The sequence below is a fragment of the Chamaea fasciata genome, unplaced genomic scaffold, assembly GCF_029207755.1.
Source record: "Chamaea fasciata isolate MVZ Bird 193981 ecotype frontalis unplaced genomic scaffold, bChaFas1.0.hap1 SCAF_6, whole genome shotgun sequence".
Lineage (NCBI taxonomy): Eukaryota > Metazoa > Chordata > Aves > Passeriformes > Sylviidae > Chamaea > Chamaea fasciata.
The window spans coordinates 23,267,401-23,292,975 of NW_027094091.1; the positions used below are offsets into that span (position 1 = coordinate 23,267,401).

At 39.4% G+C, this 25,575-nt stretch overlaps 1 protein-coding gene across 9 annotated transcripts in view; it reads right to left on the reverse strand.

Moving 5' to 3' along the window:
• The window catches only part of APBB2 (amyloid beta precursor protein binding family B member 2), a 165,942-nt gene that overhangs the window by 90,642 nt on the left and 49,725 nt on the right, over positions 1-25,575 (reverse strand). For 5 of the 9 annotated variants that reach the window (XM_066185651.1, XM_066185652.1, XM_066185656.1 and 2 more), the window contains 2 exons: positions 19,980-20,072; positions 10,630-10,739 (listed from right to left, as the gene is read on the reverse strand). In XM_066185651.1, coding sequence (XP_066041748.1) covers positions 10,630-10,675 — 46 coding nt within the window. In that variant the 5' untranslated portion in view covers positions 10,676-10,739; positions 19,980-20,072. Of the gene's footprint in view, positions 1-897; positions 967-10,629; positions 10,740-19,979; positions 20,073-25,575 lie in introns of those variants that run through there. The other 4 variants (XM_066185661.1, XM_066185658.1, XM_066185660.1 and 1 more) reach the window with 1 other exon arrangement.

Sequence of the window (25,575 nt, forward strand, 5' to 3'; positions counted from 1 at the left end):
AAATGCAGGAACCCTAGATTCCTGCATCCAGGGCTGCCACAGGCAGACTCCATCCCCCTCTCAGATAGCTCCTGTGCCACCTAGCCACCAGCAAGGACCATGCTACTGGCACAGGGCACCATATTTTCAATTTCTCTACCTTCTGCTGAAGAACAAATGCAAATGGACAACTAGACCAGGAATCACTGAGTTGATACATATATCTCAGTTTGAGTAGGGGAGCACTGCTAAGTTGTAAGTGAGTAAAAGCAGGGTACTACACTAAAAAATAGTCTACTCTGGTGAAAAGCTAACAACAATTAGAACATCATCATTACTGGGAATAATAACTTGGTTAAACTGTTGGTTCTTCAAGACAGCACTTAACTCAGTAGAGGATCTGTCACAGCAATTGATTAAGGGTTTTGACTTCTTTACTTTTTAAAAGAACTCCCAGCCTCAATTGTAGACTTTTAACATTCTTACAGATACAGATAAAAATACTTTTACCACTATAATGTGTTCAACACAGAGTAATGCCAATTCTCTAAGGAGCATAATAATACAAATAACACTATTACTTCAATGGCTTTTATGGATGTTTTTCAATCTTGGCATAAAACTTACAGAGCTAGAAGAAGGAGAGAGAAAATGCCATTACAAACACAGAATAGTACGTGACCAATTTGTTTTTGCCATCTAATGACTTTTTTGCATTGTATTGTCTATGGGAAGTTTTTAAAAAGCTGAATAGAGAGTTTCTTCAAAAAGGCACAGTTAAAAAAAATAAAAATAAGTGCTTTCCCTTTTTCATGTGTAAGGCAAAATGAAAGTGAAATATGTGCCAGGAAAGAAGAAGAAAAATAAGTGGAAAACTTCACATATTTGCATAGCAGAATCTTTTAAAGGGCATCTGACCTGGAAGTACTTCTGACATGGCTCGCGGGGCGTCAGCAATGCATCAGGAAATAGATTATAATTTGAAATCTGAAAAGAGGGACCATTTAAGAATTAAAACCAAAAGAAAACACAAAAGAAAAATACCACATTTTAGAAGCTCCTGAGAGATGTTAAGCATTCTAAATAAAGCTCACAGCATAACAGTGAGGATCTTCTGAGTTTCTAATGATATTTACCACTCATTAAAGTATGAGAGAGGCTAGTCTGCAGCAACACGAACATGTAATTAAAAACAACTATTATATTTTTGTTAATGTACAACTTTACTAGGAGCACAAATTCAAAAATATTCTCCAGTTTGAGTTAACATACTGTAGCAAAAACTTAAATACATTGGAAAATATGAGATTACACCTCACTCAGGAAACCACAGCAGCACTGGTAAAAGAAAACACAGCAGTAAGGCAGGTTCACAAAAAAATTTGCAGAATGAGATCTAGCATATGAAACAAAGAAGCACAGGGTTGATCTCACAGGAGGGAACCATAAAAAGAAAGTTAGGCAGTAAATTCCAGTATGAGACCCTTTCCTGGTCATCTTCTCACACATAAACCATTTTGCAGTTAAGTCTCTGGTTTGGATATGAGTGACACACACAGTGAGAGACAAGGTACTCACGGCAACTCATGTGTTTTTGTCACTGCATCTAGGAAACAGGAAGAAATGATACAAATCTTTTCATAAAGCAGATTTACCTTCTTCAAGGGAAATCTGAGCACAAAACATTTAATGACAACTTCATGCCATGGGGCTACAGCCACAGGTCTTATACACTTGGGCTTCAGTTAAAGTCTAAGCAGTCTAAGAGAACACCTTCATTATACAATGATTGCAGCTCAACACCAGCTAACTCCCTTCACTTCAAAGGGTGAATTCCAATGTTAAAACATACATTGGAAAACTATGACTGGTTAATGGTAATAGTTAAACAGATGTCAGCCAAAAGCATCCTAATAAACCACAGATTTACATTATTAGCTGCAATCAGAATCCAGACTAGAAGCTTTCCTTCATCTGATTCTTCTTACCTAGATATCTACACAAATTCCAGGCAACACCAAAAACTTTCAGAACAGAAAAGGAAAGAAAACATTCAAATGAAGTGCTGTGGTAGATCAGAGACTACAGCCAATGATTTTCTTCTTGCTGCTCCCTCTGTTAGTGACATCCTAGCTGCATTGAGCTTGGAAGCCGGAAAGAGAAAGCTCAGCAGAGCCAAGAAAGTGAATTATGATGGTGGGCAGAGCAGTTTGCGGAATGCAAGAGCAGGAAAGGAGCAAGGCTGCAAGCACATGGTGCTCTCAAATCTATCTGCAGATGACTTCACACAAATCTCTGAGTTGCTGAGGGTGAGGACCTCTCCAGATCATCAAATACAACACCCCTGCCCAAGCAGGTAATCACTACAGCCCTCTCTATTCCACCCTGGATCTGTCCTCACATTAGAATAAAATCAGCACTTCAGCCTGATTGCTAAATGCAGCTTCTCCCATTTCCAGCTACTTCCTGCTTCACCTAGTTCTACTGAAATCACTATCTGGTAACCAGCTTTCTGTCCTGGCTCCTCTACCCCCAAGGAGCACCCTGCCAGTCTCTGCTGCCACAATAATGAAATTTCTCCTTTTAGAGCTAATCATGCTGCCAACCAACTGCAACAGCCTAGCAGCAATGCTGTTTCTGTTCCAGTGCTGCACTTATTAATGGGAATCCATAAAGGTGATCTGTCTTTATGTGGTGTAATTGAGGGAAAAAACCTATCAGATCCTCAATGAGTTGTAGCTCTCAAGTTGAATATGCCTTCACATTTACCATTTTTTTCTTTCCCCCTTCCCACAAAGCCAAACTCCTCATCCAGAAAAAATTCCAACACAAGGTGTTTCTCAGAATCAGATTATAACAGATACAAAGAAAACAGAATAATAATAATAATAAAAAATAAAGACAAAAAGAAACCAGCTAAATCCACTGTTCCTCTACTTTTTTTTTTTGTTAAGATAGGTACACCTAAATAATCAGTGTGTATTTGACTACTTAACTGAAACTTTATATTGCAGAGAATGTAGGTCAGCTTGTGCTACTACAGTACTGTTAAATCAAGCAACCACTTGATTTAAACCACTTTAAGAAATAAAGAGCAATTCTTTCATTTATATAAGACATAGCCATGACATGCCATAACAATTAATCCTGCACTTAGTGAGGGAAAAAAACAAGATGGCATTCTAAGTCTTCTTCCAAATCAATCTTCTCCCTTTAATTAGATTTTCCCCCACATGTAGAATGGAACAGTCTGGTAGGCAAAACCAGCGTTGACACAGCAAGAAGATGGAATTGTGTTTTATCTGCTGGCTACTTGTGAGCCCAGATAACAAGGCTTCTGTCATTGGATCTATACATTCACAGCGACATTTGCTAAGTAAACAGCTGTAACTTTTTCTAATCCTGTTGTTTAAATTAAACTGCTGAGCTCTAACATTCTAACATAAGCTTTTTTAATTGTCATATAAATTACACAATCTCTGTCATAAAGATTGTGCCTCGGACTTTGCAAATTTGTTAATTTACAAATATCCCTACTTTTAACCTAAGTGCTAATACAGGGCACAAGCATAAATGTCATTCTCCCTTAAACAGAAACACAAACTCAGAAACTGTAACCTGAATTTCTGCAATTGAGATGACTAATAAAGCAAGAAGGATTTCTATGTTCTGCAGCTTCAATCTCAAGTGCCATCCAAAAATAACTCTTACGAATTTGTAATCGAAGCTGATCAGAAATACCAAAACAAAAGCAAAATGTCACATGAAACAGAAAGTTAGGATAAGCTGTCTCAGTGAAAAAACGTAACCAAAATGTTTTGTAGGACAGGCAGCCTACCCATATGCTTGATGAAGCATTAGAAAGGAATCAAGAGCCACAGATTTGGCACATAAAATGACTTCGACTGATTCAGGGTGATTTCAAACCAGGGATTTTTCAGCTCCACATAAATCTAACTTTGATCATTTGTCAGTTCCTAAATCAGGAAACAGAGCCACTTAAAAGATGATCGATTCCTTAACAGTCTTAAGGAAACCCACAAGGTCCAGGACCAGCTTTCCAGCTGTCTGAAACAGCAACGGACCAATCCCAAGCACTTTGATCAGGTGACACAGACACCAAAAGCAGGAAAAACACTAAGCACAGGTCACAGCACTAGTAAGACAAGTAGGTAGAATGTTAACTGAGACCCTGTCAGGTGGAATGGTTAAGGTTCCAGCACAGATGCGGCGCTGGGGAACAAACAAACAAAACAAAGCAAGAAAATAAACAGATTAATATCAATAACCACCTCCTACACACCTTGTCTGAGGCCCTGCAATTTGCAGCTCACAAACGCTCTCTATTCCTGCAAAGCCTGAAACAAGGCTGCATACTCCTGAGCACAATCTGCTTCTCCAAGAACTAACTGCATGCACATAAAGACATTTCAGTCTCCCTTTTTAAACTTATTTATTTTAAACTTCTGATGGCCTGATACCATGATTTCACCTGCTACAACTTCATCTGCCCTCTGAAGCACATATTACAAATCTATGGCTCGTTATACATTAAACTTTTATCAAACAAGGTTATCCGGAAATGTTTTTATCCTCAGATTACCCAGACTGGTAGCAATAGTTTTGAGCCACCTATTTTTACTGTCTCATAGTTGGTATCTTAAAAAGCATTTGAAAGAGCATTCTACAGCAAATATTTTTGTCTTTTTTTATTGTTTTGTCTTTACTGTAAAGTTGTACTTTAGCACCAAATTAGGCTCTAGAGATGAAAATTTGAAAATTAAAAAAATGGTAAATAATCCTTCAGTCAAGTCTACAACTCTGTATGGATATAAACAATAAAAGTATGTATGTATCAAAAGTATCAATACAAAAAAAATCTAATTTCATGAATTCCTAGAGCGTTTGCAAATAATTTCAAATTGCTAATAGTAAGTTGAAACCAATGAGTAAAAATAAAAAGTCAAAGTTTCAGACACAGAAAAGAGCAGTAGGGTGCCAGCTTTTGCACAGTGAGTCTATCAGGCCTCTCAAGAAGTGCAAATTAAGATTTTGCATGTTGAAAAGGTTGTTTGTGTTCCATGTACATTAAAAACATTCTGTATCTCAACTAGGTAAGGTAACTATGTATCTGCACTTTTAACTACATCTGCTAAACTGTCTGAAAATTGGACTCACATGTTCTACCTACATATTTGCCTCCAGTAAAGGAACAGAGCTCAGGGTACATCAAACCAAAAAAGGTCTCTACATTTCCAGTCTGTTTTTTCATAAAAGGCTGAAGTAAAAAAAGGCTCATTATACAAAGACATACATCTCAGCAAGGCTGAAAGTTCCCTGCAAAGTTATGTCTTGTCTTCAACCAAACTTCAATGGGACAAATCAGAAACATTTCGAAACATACAAGAGTTTATAAACCAAGTGTTGTAGTACTGCTTAAGCTGACAAAACTCCAAGAAATGACTAAAAGAGCCATGACGTACAGTAACTCTCCCAATGTCATAATGGTACTAGAATACAGCAATGACTTGAATCCTGGCTTGATGCAGTCAGTAGAGCTCCCTGAGAAGGCCCTGCCCATAGTGCTCATATATAAAACAAACCACATTTTTGTAAATGAAATCAAACTATCATATTTGCTTTATGGTCCCCATAAACTAAACAGATCAATCCATAATAAAGTGGAAGGAGAACATAACAGAAAAGTAACTGCATTTACTGGCATTTATATTAATTACACTGGAGTGTGGCTGAAAGCAGATTCAGTTTCAACAAACTTGGCTGTAGAAGACATTGAACAAGTGGAAAAGAGCAAACTACTAGTATTACTGGCCTGAAATGCAACACAGAGTCTTGACTTCTTGACATGCTAGCCAAAATTCCCTGTTCTTCTTTCTTATCTACAAACTCATAGATCTCCACAAGGTATCGAATATCAAAGGAACTAGAGTTTCTGTGAAAGGAGACAAACACAGGACGCAAATCTGCTATCATGGTGGCTCTCCATGACCATATGCAACCCCAAGTGGAATTACAAGGAAACCTTCACTGTCTATCTCTGTCTCCCCTGTGAAGAAGAAATTGACCTGTCAGGGTCCTGAGACAGTGTTTCTATTTAATTATGCTAAGAAATAAATGCAAAAGTGATGAGAGGCAGCCAGAGTACTAGACAGTCCCTAAAGAAAGCTTTTCATCTGCAGCCTCTGAGTCAGCTCCTATCTGTCAATATGAGCACATGCATTAGAGCTTCATCAGGATCACTCAAGAAGAAGATGAAGTTCTTATGCCAGTCTCCACACAGCTTCCGAGGAAAGGCAGAAAGCAGAGACTTTAACAAAGAGAGCAACACGTGTCATTGGGTACTTCTGCAATTTCCACTCCATCAGTTGTCTGTCTTCCTGCCTTTTCCTCAGCTGTTATGGGGAGCTCTTAAAGAAACTTTACAGAGAAGCGTCACCTGCCCAAGCATGATCTGAGCAGTGCTAAAGCTTGAATCTCATTTACACCAAGATGTCTTTGTCTGGAAAGAAGAGGTTGGGAGATACAGGGCACGATATTGCAGATATAGAATTTTACCGATGCTTCCACCAAGAGTTGCACATTGCATACACTCCTCCTTGGGGTTTGGTGCCTCTTTGGGTCAGTAATCTGTTATTGCAGGAGCAGCTCCAAGCCCACAGAGCCACAGAATGATACATTTTTATACCAACTCATCTTGCACTAATGATAGCAGTGTAATTATCAGAACTTGGCTGCAAGATGGGAAGTTAGGTGTTCATTCAGAGGTTTGCTGTTATTTATGTTACCATTCTCACATTTGTTTCTTTATTTCACTGCAGTGAAACAAAGATTTTCTAGCACTTTCACGATACAACAGCTCCCTTGCAAGCTCAGCGCAAAGAAAGGCACAGTTGGGCATTCCTTGGGAAGCTGAATAGACAGAGGCAGAGCAGAAATTTGAGTGCTCCTCAAGGGAAATCAAACCCCAAGTTTATAAAGTCAACCCTGCTCTCTGCCCTCAAGCAGTTTGCATTCTTTATAAGAACAGCTTTATCATGAAGCGGATGATCATGAAGAACCAAGACTAAAACCTCTTCCATCTGCAGTCCAGGGGAGTGCCATCTCATGAAGAATACTTCCTTTCATTGTCATCCTTGATTTATGAATGTTTCTGAAAAATGGCATTTCCCAAAAAAAAGTTTGCTTGGGACAAAAAAGTCACCCTCCAGCAGAAGTTTCTGAAATAAAATCTGCATCAGCTCTAAAATTTATATTGCAGAATCACATTAAAAAACCATTCCACATGGACCTTAGTCTGAGTCACTAATTGGTCAAAAATCCAGAAATCCATCTGTACCTGCCACAAATCAAGAGGATGACTTAAGAGTGGGATACGTGGCACCACTGTCTGTGGGCAGCAAGGGCTGGTCTTGGAGGTCCAGGTGCAAGCTGCCTTCCTCCCAGTGAAGGCTGGTGTGCCACTGCAGGACTGAGCCTCCACCCCTGCACACTCCAAAGGTCAGCAAGTGCTGACAACCATCACCCACATATTTCCGTACTTTCTAACTTCTAATGTCCTCTGAAAAAGCAGGCTTTTTTTTATTTAAAGCAGTCTCACAAAAGTCTGCATTTTTAATTTTTATTACTATTATTACTGTTGCTGTTGTTGCTGCTGATGCTGCTCTTTAAGCCCTTTCATGAGCACTGAATGCCAGCAGGAAGGTACTGGAATCAAACCCATTTTCTCCAAAACACTTGATCAGAATCCAATGTCATGCAAAAGATTACAATTAACTAAAATAAATGGACAGGATATGCAGGGACAAGCCCTTTAAAAAGGTTTTTTCAAGACATACAAAATTCTTTGTGCACAAAAAAAAATTAGTATGAAATAAAATTCGAGGCTCCCTAAACATCACAAACAGAACCCTGTTATCACGAGAGCTGCAGCAGCCAATGCAGAAAAGTGGAGTTTGTGAGCAAGTACCAGAAAAACATAAATAAAAAAGCTCAGAAGGAATTAATGAAAGAAGTCCGTTTACAAAACCTAGCTTCTCAGTAGGTGGAGACAGTATATCCATCCTTAAGCTGTATGTTTTCATAAGGAAAATACAGAAAACCCAACAAAATAGCACACAAGGGAGTGTTCAATCAGCACAAGCAGCATTAGACAGTGCCAGGGATACGCCTGTTTTGCTTGCTGACAATAATCAAGGGAGATCATTGCTCTCCAATTACACTTTTTAAAAGTCTAAACCAGCAGACACCTGCTAAATTCACAGCTCTCCATTTTACAATTTAAACACCTTGCTGCTTTTTATACCTTCAGCACCTGTATAGGAAATATATTTCCTAGCACTGCGCTTCAAAAAAGCCATTTTCTATTTAAACTGTTATGTGTTTCCACAACTACAAAACCTTTTGTTATTCTCATAAGACCACATGCTATTCTATCCCATAAAGTTATGAAATCATTCAACAAACCAGTCAATGCCATAAATGGGTGAAATGTTACCTTACCACCTAAGAGGCAATACAGCTGCTATACTCCACACAGACAAAATTCTTCCCTTCACAGATTTATTTAGGTATAGGTATATGTACAGACAGAAGATAAAGTCAGCAACTAAAGCTTAAGGCTGCACCAAGTCCTTGATGTACAACATTAAGATTGCAACAACTGTAAACATGAAATGCAGTAACTTAGATGGTGCAATTACTTACTATTTATGCAAAGAACACAAAAGCAAAATTGTGTGTTTTACCAGCACTTCCATCAAGATGTAATCTGTTATCAGAGATTTCATTATGATCCACATTTCCCAAATACTGGGCAATTTCAATACCTTATTGCTGAAGGTCCAAAACATGTTATGTTAAGCACCAGGAAGCTGCACAAATCATGCAGTAACAAAACCAAAAAACAAAGAAAATTTCCTGCCTTAGAAACACTGACAGGTTAAGGAAAGGGAAAACTTAGCTTAACAAAAGCACAAAGCAGTCATGAAGTAGGTGTTTTGATATCTCTGTCTTCAAACTGAGGGAGTTCTGGTGCCAATTGATTCTGATGCAAGATTTGGTCCTGGCTGATGATGGGAGCCCCAGCCTTTCCCCGGGTAAATAATTCTACTCTTCATGCCTAAAACTGTTCAACTAGACAACAGAAAAGCGTTTCAAGCTCTACCGGTAAGAATCTAATGCCTATTACTTGTTCTCTCTAAGTAGTCATGGATTTGATTAGATACTTCTACACTAGAACATCTTAAATGTCTGAGCTTCAAGCCTGCACATGGGACGTGAACACCATGTCCGGCAGCACACTGAGAGGCCATGTTTGAAAGCTGGTGCCTAGAATTAGTGTCAAGCCATTCTAACAGATCAGTCCAACTCAGTACTCCAGTACCTGACCACCAAAGATCTGCCATAACTGTAACAACCATTTATTTCCTCCACTGTGGTATAGACATTATCCCCCAAACAAGTTTTTGGACACAGTATCTAAGCTGGCTCTAATGCACCACTTTAATGCATATTTTCTGTCTGTGGCAGAAAGTAACCACACTTTACTGCTTCCTAGGGTTTAGCCCTGTGGTTAGGCAAAACCCTGAAAGTCAGGTTCTGAATGAATGTTAGTTAGTTCCTCATGTTCAATGGCAGTCACCACAGAAGTCCCTGTCCTGCCACAGCTGTCAGCTCTCACTGCAGTTTACCTCTCGAACCAGGCAATGCAAGTATCTGTGGAGCCAGATGCCTGAAGTGGTCAGGGGTTTTAAAAAATTCTTTTCAGAAACAGAAAGAACTTTACAGAAGTGAGAGCTTATCAAGCTGGCTTTGATGCCAAGAAAAGCCTTGTGGGATCATGTTCTTTTGCTACAGCAGAAGGAAGAGTGAGTACAAAAGTTAACCTACCACAACTTCACCCCAGTAGCCTGAGGGATCAACACAAAGTGCACAAGGACCAGCAGCAGACTGCTGGAGGTGGGGTGCTACCCTACAGGTCTCCAGGGAGATCACATCAGCTCACTTCCCATGGTCTGCACTGTGGAACCACTGCAGTGTGGTGGCTGGTGGAAGGAGTGAGGTGATAAATTCTAGGAGCTCCCTTTCTGCACTTCTACAGAAGACAAACTTCAGTAAGAGATTATGTAATATGATCCAATAGGATACAATTCAGAGGAAAGAAACAAAGTGAATCATATTGAACACAAGAATATAAATAACCTGAACTGGAGATGTTAGCTGCAGTTTTAAGCAGTTGAAGCTACAGTGCACAGTGACATTTTAGTTTAAGCTCAAGTAACTTGTTATTTGAAGGTTTCTGGTATTAAAAGCTTGAGATGGACAGAAGAGGAACAGCAGCTAACCTTAGAACTCTATAATAAATGAAGTTGGAGACCTTGAACACAAACCCACAGCACACTGCAGTAGATCTGGTCAAGTCACAAGGCAGGCCACTTTTTAAAGTTCTAGAAAGCACCTTTACAGTTTAAACATAAATCAATATACTTACCATTTGGGTACACACACATAAGGGCTGGCATCAATTAGAGTATGTCAGCATTCTTTATAAATACTACTTCAAAATTTATAGGCTTAGCAGCCTTCAAAAGTAATAAAGCAACAAATAAATGAGACCGATAGCATACGTACATGAGCTGCTTGGCCGATAGTGAGCCCCTGGGTACCGCCTGCCCATAGTGCCAGTCAGCACATTACCACACGCTGTCAGCTGCTCCCAAAGAACAGATCGAAACCCTTAACTGAGGGAGAAGAAAAAAAAAAAAAGTCAAGATTTAATACAACAGCTGTATCTTTTTCATTAAAATGCTAATAACCCCTACAAATTCCAGGATAACTACATCTATAAATTATTCAGTCATGATGTCAGAGGAGATGAACTGTTGTGTTATAGATGCAGCACGAATTTACTGTTGGTGGTTGGCCTTCATTAATAAGCTGACATAAATTTTGAGACACAATGAAATTTCAGGTCATACAGTAGCTTATTTTGGCCCATGACAGAGAACAACAAACACTGCAAGAAAGAGCTTGCTATTGGCTTTTAATAGAGATAGTCAGTAGGTGAGATTTAAAAACAATGCTCGTCTTAAATTTTGCGAAACAACCATTAAGCAATCATTTATGAACTGTTTACTATAGAAGCAAAACTAATCCATGCTACATAACACTGACTGCTTTGTTCTGTTCTGTACTATCCCGCAGTGTCTTCACAGGAATGCAGGCTATTAACCCATGTATCAGTTTTCTTGCACTATCAAAATCCTAAGCAAACAAAAAATTGCATGGCACATCTTATGGTCAGTTTGCAATAAGAAATCCAAAGTCTTAACTGAAATGCTACCGAAGCTGTCAAATTACTAGTATAAAATGCTCTAGTCTAAAATCAAGTCCCATTCTTTTTTTCTTTGGTGTAGGATTTTGTACCAAAATATGACTTTCAGTTGCTTTTCAGCTTTACCTTTTTCTTCATTTACCTGAAGAGCCTTCATATTCCCAGATGTGTATCAATATATATTGAATATTAACCACATAATTTGTTAAGATACATTCCCTCTTATTTCATTTACTCCCTTGCTGGAAACATTAGGAAAAGCAGCAAATTCTGAGGAGTATTTTTTCTCGTTCATTAAGGATTCTTAATATCTCAGGCTGCAGCTACAAGCACAAGCTTGTTCTATCCAGGAAATAAAGAGAAATATCAGGACATAGACAAAATAGCACAGCACTAAAACTGGGAGATCTCCCCAAATCTTCAAGCATGTCAGTTCCCTTACCGAACACAATGCTAGCTTATTCCTGAATTAGATAAGCCTTTTATATTTACTGGTATCCATGCAATTCTCTGGTGAGCTGGTCTGGGAGTCAACACAGCTGAAAACTCCATATACAGACATATTTTCAGTCAGATTAAGCTCCTGAAATGGCTCATGGTGTGGTTGCACAAGTATTGGTGGCTAGTGAGAGCAAGTGGAAAGAATGGGACCATGGCAGCCTGAGCTTAAAATGACTTTAAATGTAATCGGATAACATTGCTACACAGCCTTTGTAGATTACTTCTGAAATAGACACCTATAAGGCTGCATACCTGACAGTCCAAACAACGGGAAACAACAGGTAAAGATCTCCATTGTTTTCCCAATCAGTGCTGACAAAGCATGTCCTGTTTAACTCCCCTCAATGTGGAAAGTTCAGTGAATCAGTGAGACAGCAGTCTCTTGCCACTAAAAGAATTCTGGCTGCTACGAAGAAAAGTGAGTGGTATGCAGTAAAACTAAACTTCATTCAAAAACCCCTGCATTTCTTTTGCAGGACAATATGGGACCACTCCTTGCCATGGGTCAAACAGACCTTTACAAGTCTTTTTGTTGGCCTACTAGCTCAACACATTGTGAAGCTGTGCAAAGAAAAAACCTGCAGATGGCTACTTCCCCTTTCCCGTTCTATAGGAATAAAACCAATACATATTTATTAGTTGAAAAAAATTAAGTCTCTCCTTACCCCAAATGGACCAAATTCATAATTCATAACAAAATACAATAGAACAGTGTTCAGCTATTCAAGGATTAGAAAAAAATAAATTACTGAGGTGGAAAACAGACCGTAACCAGAAGATAGTATTTACAATTTCTTTTCCATAGCTTGTGAAAGAGTTTGATCACTATGTATGGAGCTGCTAAGTTATTCATTTTTCATAGGAGCATTGTTGTCTTTCTAAAAGGTATGCACTTTCCCAAATCTCACTAAATTATATCAAATGTCTACAGTTGAGACAGGCTATTCCTTATCTACCTAGCACCACAGTTTAAAGGGGGCCTTCTGCACCATACCACAAGAAAAAATCCCAACAAATAAAAATAAGACTCCCAAACCTTACAATCATGCTCTCAAACAGCTGAACTAAAATACAGTATGGTTCTCCTACGGCAGTGTGCTCACTCTGGGAGCAAACCATTCTTTGTAGAGGTCAGGACCCAAAGGTATGACCATTTTTAAACATAACATTTTAAAACTCCATTAATCTCAGTGGAAAAGACAACATAAAAAAGGATTCTCATTATAGTAAAGGTTTCATCAGTTACTGCATAAAATGTGAACTTGAAATATTTACAAGGTGGATTAAAGCCAACTATCAAAAGTCAATGAAGAAGCAAGTGTCACACAGTAAGTGAAGTTAAACTGCTCCGTAAAATAACAGTGATACTGGGTTGTATGTACCAGTGAGGACGCACCCAGATCAAGACAAATGAAGATGCTGCTTGGCTGTGGTTTTGGAGTTTTTCTGTGTTGGTGTTAGTTGGTTTTGTTTGATTTTGTTTTGTTTTCCTTAAGAATCATCTTTGAATTGTGACTAGACTAGCCAAAACAACCTCCCCATTCTTTAAACACATCTACCCAAAAAAGGGGTACCTTGGGGGGATTTCTGCTCTTCAGCAAGCTCAGGAAACTCTTACAGAAATGTGACTAACCTTGGTACCCAAATCCCATAGCTAAAGCATTTGAAAGACAGCCCTTATGTTCCATATACATCCAAGAGACTGATAAACAAAATGGAAGGAGTTCTCAAATGTAGCTTTTGGAAAATCCACGTATCATGCATGCACAGGTTTGGATTTGTTTTTAACTGTACACAACTTACACAACTCCACATAAATCTGAGTCAAACCTGAATGTACCTGATAAGTCAGATCAAGTCCTCATATTATTAGTTTTTAACCTGTTGGCACACATTTCTTCTGTAACAAATGTGTCTCTCAACAGCTTTCAGTGGTTTTTTGCTTATTATTACACTGCAAATTGCTTTAAAAATATTTTATAGTGATTTTTCCATCTTTATAGTTAAATTTAAAACTATATATACACAAATGGACATATAGCCTTATGACTTCTCTTCAAGAAATAATTTGATATAGCTCTGCCTGAAGATTTTTTTTTTTTGGCCCCTTCTTGATAATCTTTCCTGATTCCTTTCAGGTGGCCATTCCCATGCTTCAGCAGTTACAGAGAACCATGGAAACAAAATCTGAGCACAAGCACTGCGTACCTGCTACCCAGGGAGCACCTGAAGGCACCTCAGGCCAAGTCCCTTTCAGAAGCTGTGGTGACAGAGCTACCAGCTACTCATCATCACACATAATGAGGACATACATCATCTTGGAAAGATGCCATGACTTTCAACTGAGATTGTCATCTTCCTAAGCCATTTTCTTTACAGAGCTTTTCCTGCAACTCTTCCACATTTCTCAGGTTTTATGACTGCTACATAAAAGTTTCATTTTACTTGTATTCATGTTTTGATACTATTAAAAAAACCCCCGAAAGACAAACTAAATTCGGGTAGTCTTTGTGACTTGTTTTTTCCCTATGAGTGAGTCAAACCAGTTCTGTCAATTCAGCTGGCACACACAATCCAGTTTGCTTGAACTGATTCCATTTTGTTTCAGAACAAACAATTCATATTCCAACCTCCATGCTATTAATTGCCATTTAATTGCCATTAAAGCTATGTTGTGTTTCACCCAAATTTATTTTTTCATGCACGCTGCTGCTTATGAGGTCAGCTGACTCCTTGACCTTCTCTGGTTCTCTCCAAGCAACATCTGCTGTAGATACATTTGTGTCCACACATAAATATAGGTACATTCACATTGGCTGCTATAATCTCATACAACAGATTGTTGTACAACCTACCCTCACATACCCAAGAAAAAGGATATGAAAAGAGAAGATGACTGCAAATTAGCTACAGAAGTCATCCAAGTGTGACTGACTACATCACTCAACACTTGCAAGGAACAGCTGCACACAGTGTGGGGAAAGAAAAGGTTATTGCATGATGTTTCTCAGGGGACAGCTACTCAAGAAATTACACTTCAGCACTCTGTGTGATATTCTGACACACAACACAATCCTACCTTTCAAGTCTTGCTTTGAATACCAGGAAATAGGTCTGCTAAGGAATGAGTAAGAGGAATGCTGTGCATTGTTTTGAAAGTACATACAGGCCACAGGTCCTATACAAAACAGATCCTTTACAGCAAAGGGTTCAGACACTGAAAGAGGCTAATCTAGGGGGAAAAAAAATTAAAATCAGCCTGTAAGACTGGTGGATAACCCATTTTAAGAAATCACAGTTGAATATACACACAAATTTTGCATACATATTTGCACATACAATGCAAATTAATTGTTTTTCACTTTGCCTGCATTCAAGTTAGTGACTGGCGGCGTCATCTGTTGGACAACAGTAGCAAAACACAATTCTAACAAGGAAGCAAAGTGCCAGCCAGGTCATTAGGAAGTTGTGCTGCTGACTTCTGGAGACATCTACAGAGACAGCACTTTCATTTTCTGTACTAGGAACAGCTATCGAACATGAATCTCTCAAGTCAGACTGCCTCTTGGAGAAAGCACAATGTTGTCTAGTAGCCAAATCTCTTGTATCATTGCATGTTTGACCTTTTTGGAGGTCATCAACAATTTCTAACCATTAATTTCATCTAATAACTACCAACAGTTTTTCAAAAAGGTATTTTCATTTTAGGAAGATTTTTTTCCCAAGTCTTCTGTTACCGAAGAGACCTTATCCATCCTTCCAGTTTTGTCTGGCAGTGCTCACATCAAGGAGGTTACGCTGTTCCCTCCACCTGCCTTTGCTGAGAGGCAGAGACCCACCCTGCTTTCCAAACAATTCACACCCCCATCATCTCCACTTGCTGGCATAGGATTAAAGTTTTCCGGGAACAGGAAAGCCAAGCACAATCCCACAGACAAGAGGATGTCCTGCCTGCATTCCAGCCCTGCCACATCTTCTGTGGTTTTGGACCTCTCAAGCTCATATATTTGGAAAGTCCTGTCCTGCCCAAAAAGTCTGGCAACTCCATAATTTCTCCTTCCAATGAATTCTCAGTACTCAAATTCTTGTTGCATGCAGACATTCTTGCTTGCATTTCTCTGTCCTGTGTATTTTCTGGCTGCCTTTGTGTTTCTAATTTCTCCCCTCACAAGTTTTTGATTTGGATGCTTTCCCTCTTCTCCATAATTGAGAAGTCCTTCATGAGGCCTTTTTTTTTCCTTGGTCATCCTTTCCAGGTACTGTGCCACCCACCTGCATAGCTGAGGTTCCCATACACCATGTGGGGATGGATGCCATTACTTCCCACTCTCCTCTGGAGGATATCATCACTGTTAATCACTTGAACAGATTTCCTACTCTTTAAGGCTTTATGATACAGATCCTAACTCATCAAAAGCATGTTTTTCTGAAATTTAGCCTTTCAGTACTTCTGCAGCCAGATCACATAAAGCAAGCTGAATTTAAAACATTCGTGGTCCCCTGATGATAGTCTCCTGCACAGATGATACATACTTTTTCAGTAAAGCACTCATGCTTTTTACATTTATTCTACATTATCTTAATGCAGATTTTGTTCACCAAACAGTAACAGAAAACATCAGGACATTTTGTGCATAACTACATAAGTGCACATATATATTAACACAAAGAAAAACATTGTCTATAACACTTGCAAGTTCCTTAAAAATACAGTTAACCTCATTCACTCATTGCAGCTATCTGAACTGGTATCAGTCAACAATCTCAATTTCACTTGATCATTGGTAAGGATTTGTTAAGATAGAAGTAATGTTGCACATTAAAAAAAGAAGACCTGCAGTGCTCTGAGCCTCTGGGGCTGCAGCAGGTTGGGCTGTGTGCCAGAAGGAAGCCTGGCAAGCTATGGAGATGTGGGAGTGCAAAGGCATTACATGATCAAAGCAGTCATCACTGGGAAACACAGATATCCCTGTAAAGCCTGAACCAAGAGGGCAATACTTCAGACATATTCTTAACTTCATTTACACCAAGATCCATGTAAAGTATTTCTCAAAGCCGACTGTCTGGTAGAAACAGTATTTCTAAATGAGAAGGTATTAGTTCTTCTGAAGTTAGAGATGCCACTGTGCTTCTGCTTTCTGTGGGAAGCTTTTCAAGCACAGCTAGGTTTTCTGTTGTAGCCTTTCACCACTACTTTCCACCTTCATCTTCCTTGTAGCTTGTAGGAATGAACATAGCACTGCTGCCACCCATCCAAGAACAGATGCAAAAATTGGAAGCTGGGAAAAGGAGAACCAGATTCTCCAGAAAAATGCTGTAATTTCTGCATTTGCCAGCTCTCAATTAATTAGTATGAAGAGCTCCAACTTCTCTCTCCAAACTGATGTATCTGCTAAACCCCAAAAGCTTGTCAGTTACCCAGGCAGAAAACCAAAACCCAAACGTACCACCTTCTCGATCTTGCTGGTATCCTTCATTAAATATTGAAAAGTAAGAGAATGACTTTGTATTATTACTCAAGACAAAACTTCCTAGTTTATCCATTTTGTCCACTTGCATCTTAATGATCTAATCTAAACTCCCCGTGTTCTACCCTTTCAAGAAAGCAGTGAGCACAGCATATTCCTGGGTGCCTTCTTCCTTCACAATCCATACTGTACTGACAACTACCAAAAAACAACATAAACTTTTCCTCAGCTGAGATGCAATGTGCCATGTTTACCTGGGGACAATGCAATGAAAAAGATTCTTAGCATCCAAAAAGAAAAATTTATTAACTGCTTCACATGTCAACATATGGTTTGCTATCTGCAGTTATCACACAGAAGTTCTGCCTTTCTTGATGGGAGAACTTATTCTTAAGAAAAAAAAAAAAAATTAAATATTTAAACATATGTCAGAATAATCAGAATAAATTCATATTATTGCTTATGCTTTCTAGTCCTTACTCATGCATGAATAATCACAATAAATATTGTACAGTTCCATTTAAAAAGCAATTTATTTAACACTTTCTAAAAAACTGGTAATTTCTAACTCATGGTGTCTTTTTCCATTTTTTGACTCATCCAAATAGGATGAGTACGGGGAGAATGAAATACCCCCTCAAGACAATCAACCAGCTATGATTCAATTGTTTCTTCTTAGGTCTCTCCCCTCCACAACACCCTCTTCCTGCGCATAGGGCAAGAACTGTGTCCTTTGCTTGCAACGGCAACTGCTATCAATATAGCAAGAAATTTATTTATTTTTGAAAATATCATATACTAAAGGTAGTGCAAAAGGATGAATCATGTCCTACACGACCCAGTACTACATCTTCTGTTAGCAGTGGCAAAAGCAACAATGAATGATGGCAGCACTGGGAGCAGAAGCACAGGCTTTGCTGGCTGCAAATGGAGAGGTTCCCCCAGGGTTTCCTTCTCAACCTCTTACTATTATTGACAAAACCAAGCACCAGAAAATTAGCCTGATTTTGTGAATAACATCTTCCACAAACAAGCAGGTATTTTTTCATAGAATGATTTTTACCACAATCATTCTATGGTTCTGTGATTTTAACTGACAATAACGTAACAGGAACTTTGTGACAGCTGGTGCTGATTAATAACTTGCATGGCAACTCTATGTTTTAGAAGGATACTGCTCCATTCCCATGGAAGAGTTGAGGCGCTGTCCAGTAGGTATGGAGACTAAAGAACAACAACCGGGGAGGACAAGTTGCATCTTTAGCCCAGATTCCTGTGTAATACAGACTGCTGAGTCTGCTCGATTAACATACATGAAGACCAAGACTAACCCTGAACTCTTCCAGAAGTCCTTAAAAGATGTCTTTACTAGACTGGCTAAAACATTCCCATCTCACATAATTACATACAAGCATGACACTAGCCCTTGCTGTCTGGAGCCCCATCAGTCTCTTCACACAAAGACTAATTTAATAAGAAGTATGTCACTGCAGTGTAGCTTTATGTAGGGGCAGAAAAGCAAAACAAACAAAAAACACCCTAAATCACAAAGACCTCTGAAATTCTTCTGAGTGAGAAGTAAGAAAATCCTCTAGGAAAAGTAACATGCACCACGAAAAACCATTTTCTAAATCAATGTCTAGGTATTAGCAGTTATCTTCTCTCTGTATATTAACAAACCAGCTAAAGAGGAAACATACAGGATAAGAGTTTGCAGCTGTGTATTCCACAAAGTAAAACAAGAACTTAAGGCACGTGAAAGATTTGCTCAGTGGCTGTCAAGGCGGGCATACAGCTGAAAGCTCTGCGAGGTCACCTCCATCCATTAGGACTGTACTAAGTAACACCCTTGTAAGGATCACATCTGCAAAAGCCCAGAAAAGTGCTGCTGCAGTTCAGAAATGTGGAAAAGGCAATACTGATGAAAAAACTTCCTGCCTCTATCAGCAAACACTGCAGTCTCTCCACAGGGCTCTGCCAGTGGCTACCTGTACAGCACAGACAAAGAGACATGCTTAGCCCAAGTCTTCCAGCTAACACCACTTGCTTTCTGGGCAGACAATTCCAGACTTCTCACACACCTCATTTCAGAAGATGAGAAACCCTGTTGGCTTGCCAGTTATTGGGAAATACATTTCCAGCCTGGTAAATTCACGTGAGAAGGAAGGGAAAGCCATGGTATCAGATGCTGCTTGGGAGCACGACACCAGATAATCTCTCCACATACACAGCCTCAGCTGGAGTCATGAAGTTCTCTCACCCACTCCAACACCCAGAGAGAACCATCTAGATACAACACAGGAGACTGCACTTCTGTGCTGCACAGAACACTGATATCCAGCACAGGTGTCTGCATTAACAAACAGCATTACTGACACCACAGAGGAAAAGCACTACTGTGAAACACCTCTGTTAAATACAGCTTTTTTCCCACATGAGGTGGCAGAGCAAGTTGCAGTAGAGCTAATCTGCAAAAATGGATAAACCAAGAACTCTTGCTGGAGTACCAGAAGAACTGGACCACCCCTGCTCATGGGAAACAAAGCAAATACTGCCTAGAAATACAGGTACCTTCAGTCTCTGTGCTGAAAATTCAATGTTCATGATGTGGGATATGAAAGGTGCAGAAAGAGTGCCCCCACCCTAGAAGATCCCCAGATACAGAGCAGATTACTTACTCTTCACAGCTTGTTGGTGGAAAGAGCACTGTACAAGAGCAGCACGTTCTGGAGCACCAGCACCCACTCAGGTCGCTGCAGAAATCAGGCAAGCTGCAAAAAACCCCAAATCATATATTTTAATCTATGTCAAGAGAGATTAATGAAAACTACTGAAGTTGCAAAGGTGCAGGATCCCAGAAGAAATCTGCACAGCTGCCCGCTGTGCCAGTGGGAGCCACAAGGCAGCAGGAGCCTGGGAATCAGAGGAGCACTGACAAATGACTGAGTAACCCAAGCAGCCACCTTCAGTTTACATCCTTAAAACTGTCTGCACTCAACAACATGCACACAGAAATAAAAGCAGAACAGAGGATCCATGTATCCCAATACAGTGCAGTCCCCAGCCAAGCAGGTGCCACAATCTGCTGCCAGACTATGGCAGCTCAGGTACATAAGAGACACATCGCAAAGCACACTTTAAATTCTGTCTCTCTCCCCACTGCAACACAGACCTGCTGTTTTCCCCATGCACAAACACTGAATATCATGAAGAAAATTAATCCAGATGACAGACATGAGCCCAAGTTATGAAAAAGCAGCACAAAGTGCTCAGTAAACAATAAGTTCATAAAAAAAACAGGTTTTCAATTATGCTTGTGTTCAGTAGACATCAAGTATACAATTCATTTTTGCAATGTCCATACACCGTATCACAGTCATTTCACCCCAGCAAGTGGTTGCATTAATGCTGTTGCACTTGGTACTGAAAAGTATATATGTATTTTTCAGTATCAAACACCACAAATATACCAAAATATATATAAAACCTCACACAATGAGGTGATCCTCCCATCAAAAGATGCTCCAGCAGCAGCAACATATCTGTCAGGCAAACTATGTTCTAGGATTCAGGGTGGTATTCAACTTTCTGTTTGATCCCCCATGTGAAGAAAATAAATATGCAAGACCAAAGATACAAATCTCATCTGCTGTCGAGCTTATATAATATTTTTTTTCTTTATTAAAGCAAAAGCCAGACTAAATCAAGCCAAATTATATTCCATTTAAAAGTGAGGTTTGTATTTTCCTTTGTTCTAATAGAAATCCAAGAACTATAAATCCTAGAAAGCTCTGAGACAAAACAGATCATTTAATAGAGCCAAATACATTCTTGCTAAAAATATATTTGTCCTTTGAAACTTGGAAATAGAACATTTTAAAGCTAGATAAAAAGTAATTTTAAAATACAAAGCTTTTTTTAAAAAATCAAGAAAATATACTCACTTTATTTTCAACAATGAAGTTGCACTTCAGAAAAAAAAAAAAAAGTTCTTCAGGAAGAAAACATACCAATGCTCATTAAACTAATATTCTAACCCAATTCACCACATTTGTGAACTTCTGTATCAGATGATCAGATTTCAGTATTCAAGGGAGAGGAAAAAAAAGAGGGAGAGAAAGAAAACACATATGTTGGTAACACCTTCCTTACCAGGAAAGCCAAGAAACCAGCAAGTTCCTGCTGAGATCCATGGGTTCATATAAACAAAATTTTCTGGGTCAAGTGCTGAGACCCCAAACTTCCTCACAGGCTGAGCATACATGTCAGCTTGTCCACATAATTTTAAAGGAATTCTTCCCGACATAATCGAAAAGAAGCATCTGTCTGTCGTGGCACTGCCATTTTTATAATTAACATTTTCATCCTATATATCAAACTGGTTATAAACCAAGCCTACAGTAACTGCAACTGAAACAGTAGTCAATTCACTAACCTCAAAGATAATAAAATAATCTCAAACTCAAAATCTTTTTACTCCTGAAAGGAGACAGTTTTTTGACACAAACTAAGATAAGGTCAGCTGCCAGTTCTGAGATCAGACGAAAGCCTGAAATACAAAATATGGGTCTCAAAGGTAGGAATGACCAGCCTCATCATCAAAACAGCAAATAGAAAATTGCAAAACAAAGTTTCATCAACAGACATCTGACCTCTGACCAAATATGATCTTAACACTGATGGCATAAATTCTTGAAACTGTGCTGCCACACACCCAACATTTTCTATTTCCCAGCTGAGAATCCACCACCCTGAGTGTTCTTCCCTTCCTCTGAATCCTGCTGAAAATGTCCAGTTCTCCACCCACATTTTTACCACATTGCCCGTCTTGAAAATTGGCAGACTTGAAAATGTAGAGAGGAATCTTTTTTCATCCTGTTTATAAACCTTCATATTTCAAGAAAGGCAACAGTGGAGCCAGTTCAGCCTCCCAGACTTATGCAAGCAGGAATCAGGAATAACTCATTTAGGACTTCATTAAAAAAACAAAATTGAAAGGCAGATAACATGCAGGCACTGATACCCATAGTAGAGAATTAGCAAATGTTTATTGCCCACAGATGACAAAATAGTAACATACCGTTACCATTAATGAAATAAGCAACTGGCTGGTTGAGGTAATAATAGGTGCAAGTTTAAAAAAATCAAATTGTCCTTATTTTTCTCCCTTTGCAAAAATGAGGTGATAGCTACATATATTTGAAGTGGGATTTCTGGGTACTTGGATTTCCATAGGACACAGACCTGCAATCCTGTCCTCACCTAGCCTAAGAAGGAAGGGATGTCACAGAAGCCTGTGTGAAACCTGATCATGAGCACATTATAGAATTTCAACTAGAAATAATAAAACCAAACAGAAAACAACAGTCAGCATAGAAAAAAAAATGGGAATCACTGCTCTTCTTGAGAAGCTAGAGCAAAACCTACTTTTGTACATGTCTCAAAACAGAGACAGACATCTATCTGATAGAGTCCTCATGGATTTGTAACATTTAAACTCAGGCCAAATCTACTTTCTTGAGGCTGAGCAGGAATTTAGCAACCTAGGAATCACTGCAGCTTTTTCATTCTTCTTCACTGCAGTCTATGCTTGTGCCTGGTGGCCTCCTGCTAACAGCTAAGAAGGTTAGCTGGTTTTACAGCCCTCCTTTCCAATTCCTTGTTATTGGTAAGGAACTCGAAAGTTCAGGTTAATACAAAAGAGGCAGGTTTCCAACCACCAAATATCAGCTGGAATCCTTCAGTACCAAAATCAGTCGTATACTTCAGTAACTCTTTCTCCTGAAGCACACACACTAGATAAATGGTGGGTCACTCGGCAATAGCACAGTATTTTTCTTTTCATCCGTAATAAAATAACCTGTACCAGCAAGATTTTCAGATGTTTCCGTTGATGCTGAATGAGGAGCTCTGATTTAAATCCACTTACGTCTAAAAACTGACACAAAAAATCAAAAATATTCAACAACTCTTCCCCCCTGCCTGATGGGCAACTGCTTCTTAGACGGGCTGCAGAAAAGAGCAGCCAGACTGGAACCTGGGGGTGGCGTATCTGTCCAGGGAGAGCAGCAGATAGTCTTCCACTTCTTCACATTGAAAGCTCATTCTATATGAAAGTAAATCCATCTATTTGAATCAGGGAATACAAACTCTAAGAGTTTTACCACTCTGGAACACTCCTGTATCCATTACAGTAATGACTATATATTGCAAACCTGTTGCTTGGGTGGGGTGAAAGGGTGTAAAAGCAGTAACACCAAAGTCAGTAGGAATCCAGTTGCTCTGGGAAAAATAACTACAGACTTCACAATTCCTGCACTTTTAGACTGAAAGCACAGTTATGAACTCATGTGTGAGACTGAGGATATTAAATATGTACAGTATTCATCATACAGAGTGAACTGGTCTGAGAACAAAACTGGTAACAGTCTTCATACTGCAGCATCCTCTGGGCATGCATAGACATGCAGACATGCTACTTTCAATTATCAGACTGGAAGCTGTGCCTTAAATTGTCTTTTAAACAGAAATCCCAGGATCCTACATACCCCTCCATTAAAATTCACCACTTCTTCCAATTTCTTAATAGAAGAAAGAAGTCATCCAATGTAACATCAATAATTTATAAGTACAGCATGGCCATCTATTTTAGGGATATGTTTTTCTCTTTCCTTCTAGAAAGTACATTAACAGTGTCTAACTTCAGTCCATCCGACTGAATACCAGGAAGCCTCATGCAACCACCCCAAGAACCCAGGCTGCTGGGGTTTGTTTCCAAGAGGAGAGAAGGAGAATTTCATTTTTTTTATAAGGCTTCTAGGGGTCTTAGTCTGCAAATAGTTTAAAAAAAGACAAGCAAACCTCAACAAAACAGCCTGACAACCATGGGGGACTCACACAACATAATGATGGCTAAAAGACTCATTGAAGATGGGCTGAAGGAAAAGGCTGCTGTCACATCCCAAGAATTCCCTGACACTTTTAGCATCTACCTTTCTCTGCATCCTACTTTCTTCGGCAGTAGCTTTCGCTGAATCCACAGAAAGAAGCATCAAACACATTAATTCTCTTACTGCCCTAGAGGGCCAAAAGGAAAATTGCAACACTTAGATGGTTTTACCTTCCCAAATTTTTGAAGGTCAGGAAGAAGTGTTTCTTTGACAATTAGTGCATAAAATACTCAATTGCACATGACACTGTTTTATTTCTGAACCCTGACAAGTCCAACAAAACTGAAGAGATTTGGTGTTCAAATATTGGCAGGAGGAGTCTCTCTCTCCCCCTTCCAGGATAAAAAGCATATTCTCTATACCCTCCTGGAAAGGCCAGGTGGAGGCTTCAGGTCCTCCTGGGACATGGGCACAGGTCTTTTGCTCCCTGCTCCCCACAAAGACTGACCAGGGGTCACTGCAGAGGAGACTGTGAGGAAGGAAACTCAATGTTTATGAAGGATACTAAGGATACTAAGTATTCTTCATACTATTTATGAAGAATACTCCTTTCATATTAGTGATTCTTTTATTTAAAATATCCAAAGATATTGAAATGGGATTTTGTTCTTCCTTTCAAAGTTTTGATCACAAGGCGGCATATGTGGGTGGGACTAAAATATTTATGCCACTCTGGCCCAAAACTGTATTTTCATTTTAGCAAATCCTCCTCACCATTGCCTTCAAAACACTTATGCAGACCTTACTATTGCCAGTGACTGCTCCCAAACACCAAGGTATTACTTCAGTCCTCTGGCTGCATGACTTAATGCTTTTCTCAAGTCTTACTGTTTGCTGAACTGCACTGCACAGACACCAAATCAGAAGAAAGCAAAGCACCGGGTGACACTGAAGCAGAATTAATCTTCAGCCTTGGAATGGTTGACATCTCCCAGTGCACAGCACTGGCTTCAGCTCACGTGATCCTGTCATATTGTGCACTCCAGAAAGCCTGCTTTGAATTGCGTTCTGCCGCTATAGTTACGCATAAATCACACTACCTTACCATTAAAAAATTTCATGTAAATACCCTGCACTTACAACTTGAGAGAATTGGTATTTTCACTAGTGAGTAATTCAGCTTCCTAAGGGTAAACCAGACAGCCAAGGCAAGGAGCTGTTCCAGAGAGACATGTGCTGCTCTGGTGCGAGGTCTCAGCACATATGCATCCAAATGTGCAAAAGCCATTGGAATAGGGACAGCTTAGGAACATCCAGAACACAGCTCCCGCACTTCAGGGCCCTGCCTGAAGCAGGTTTGCAGCATCGTCCCAGCAGCACAACG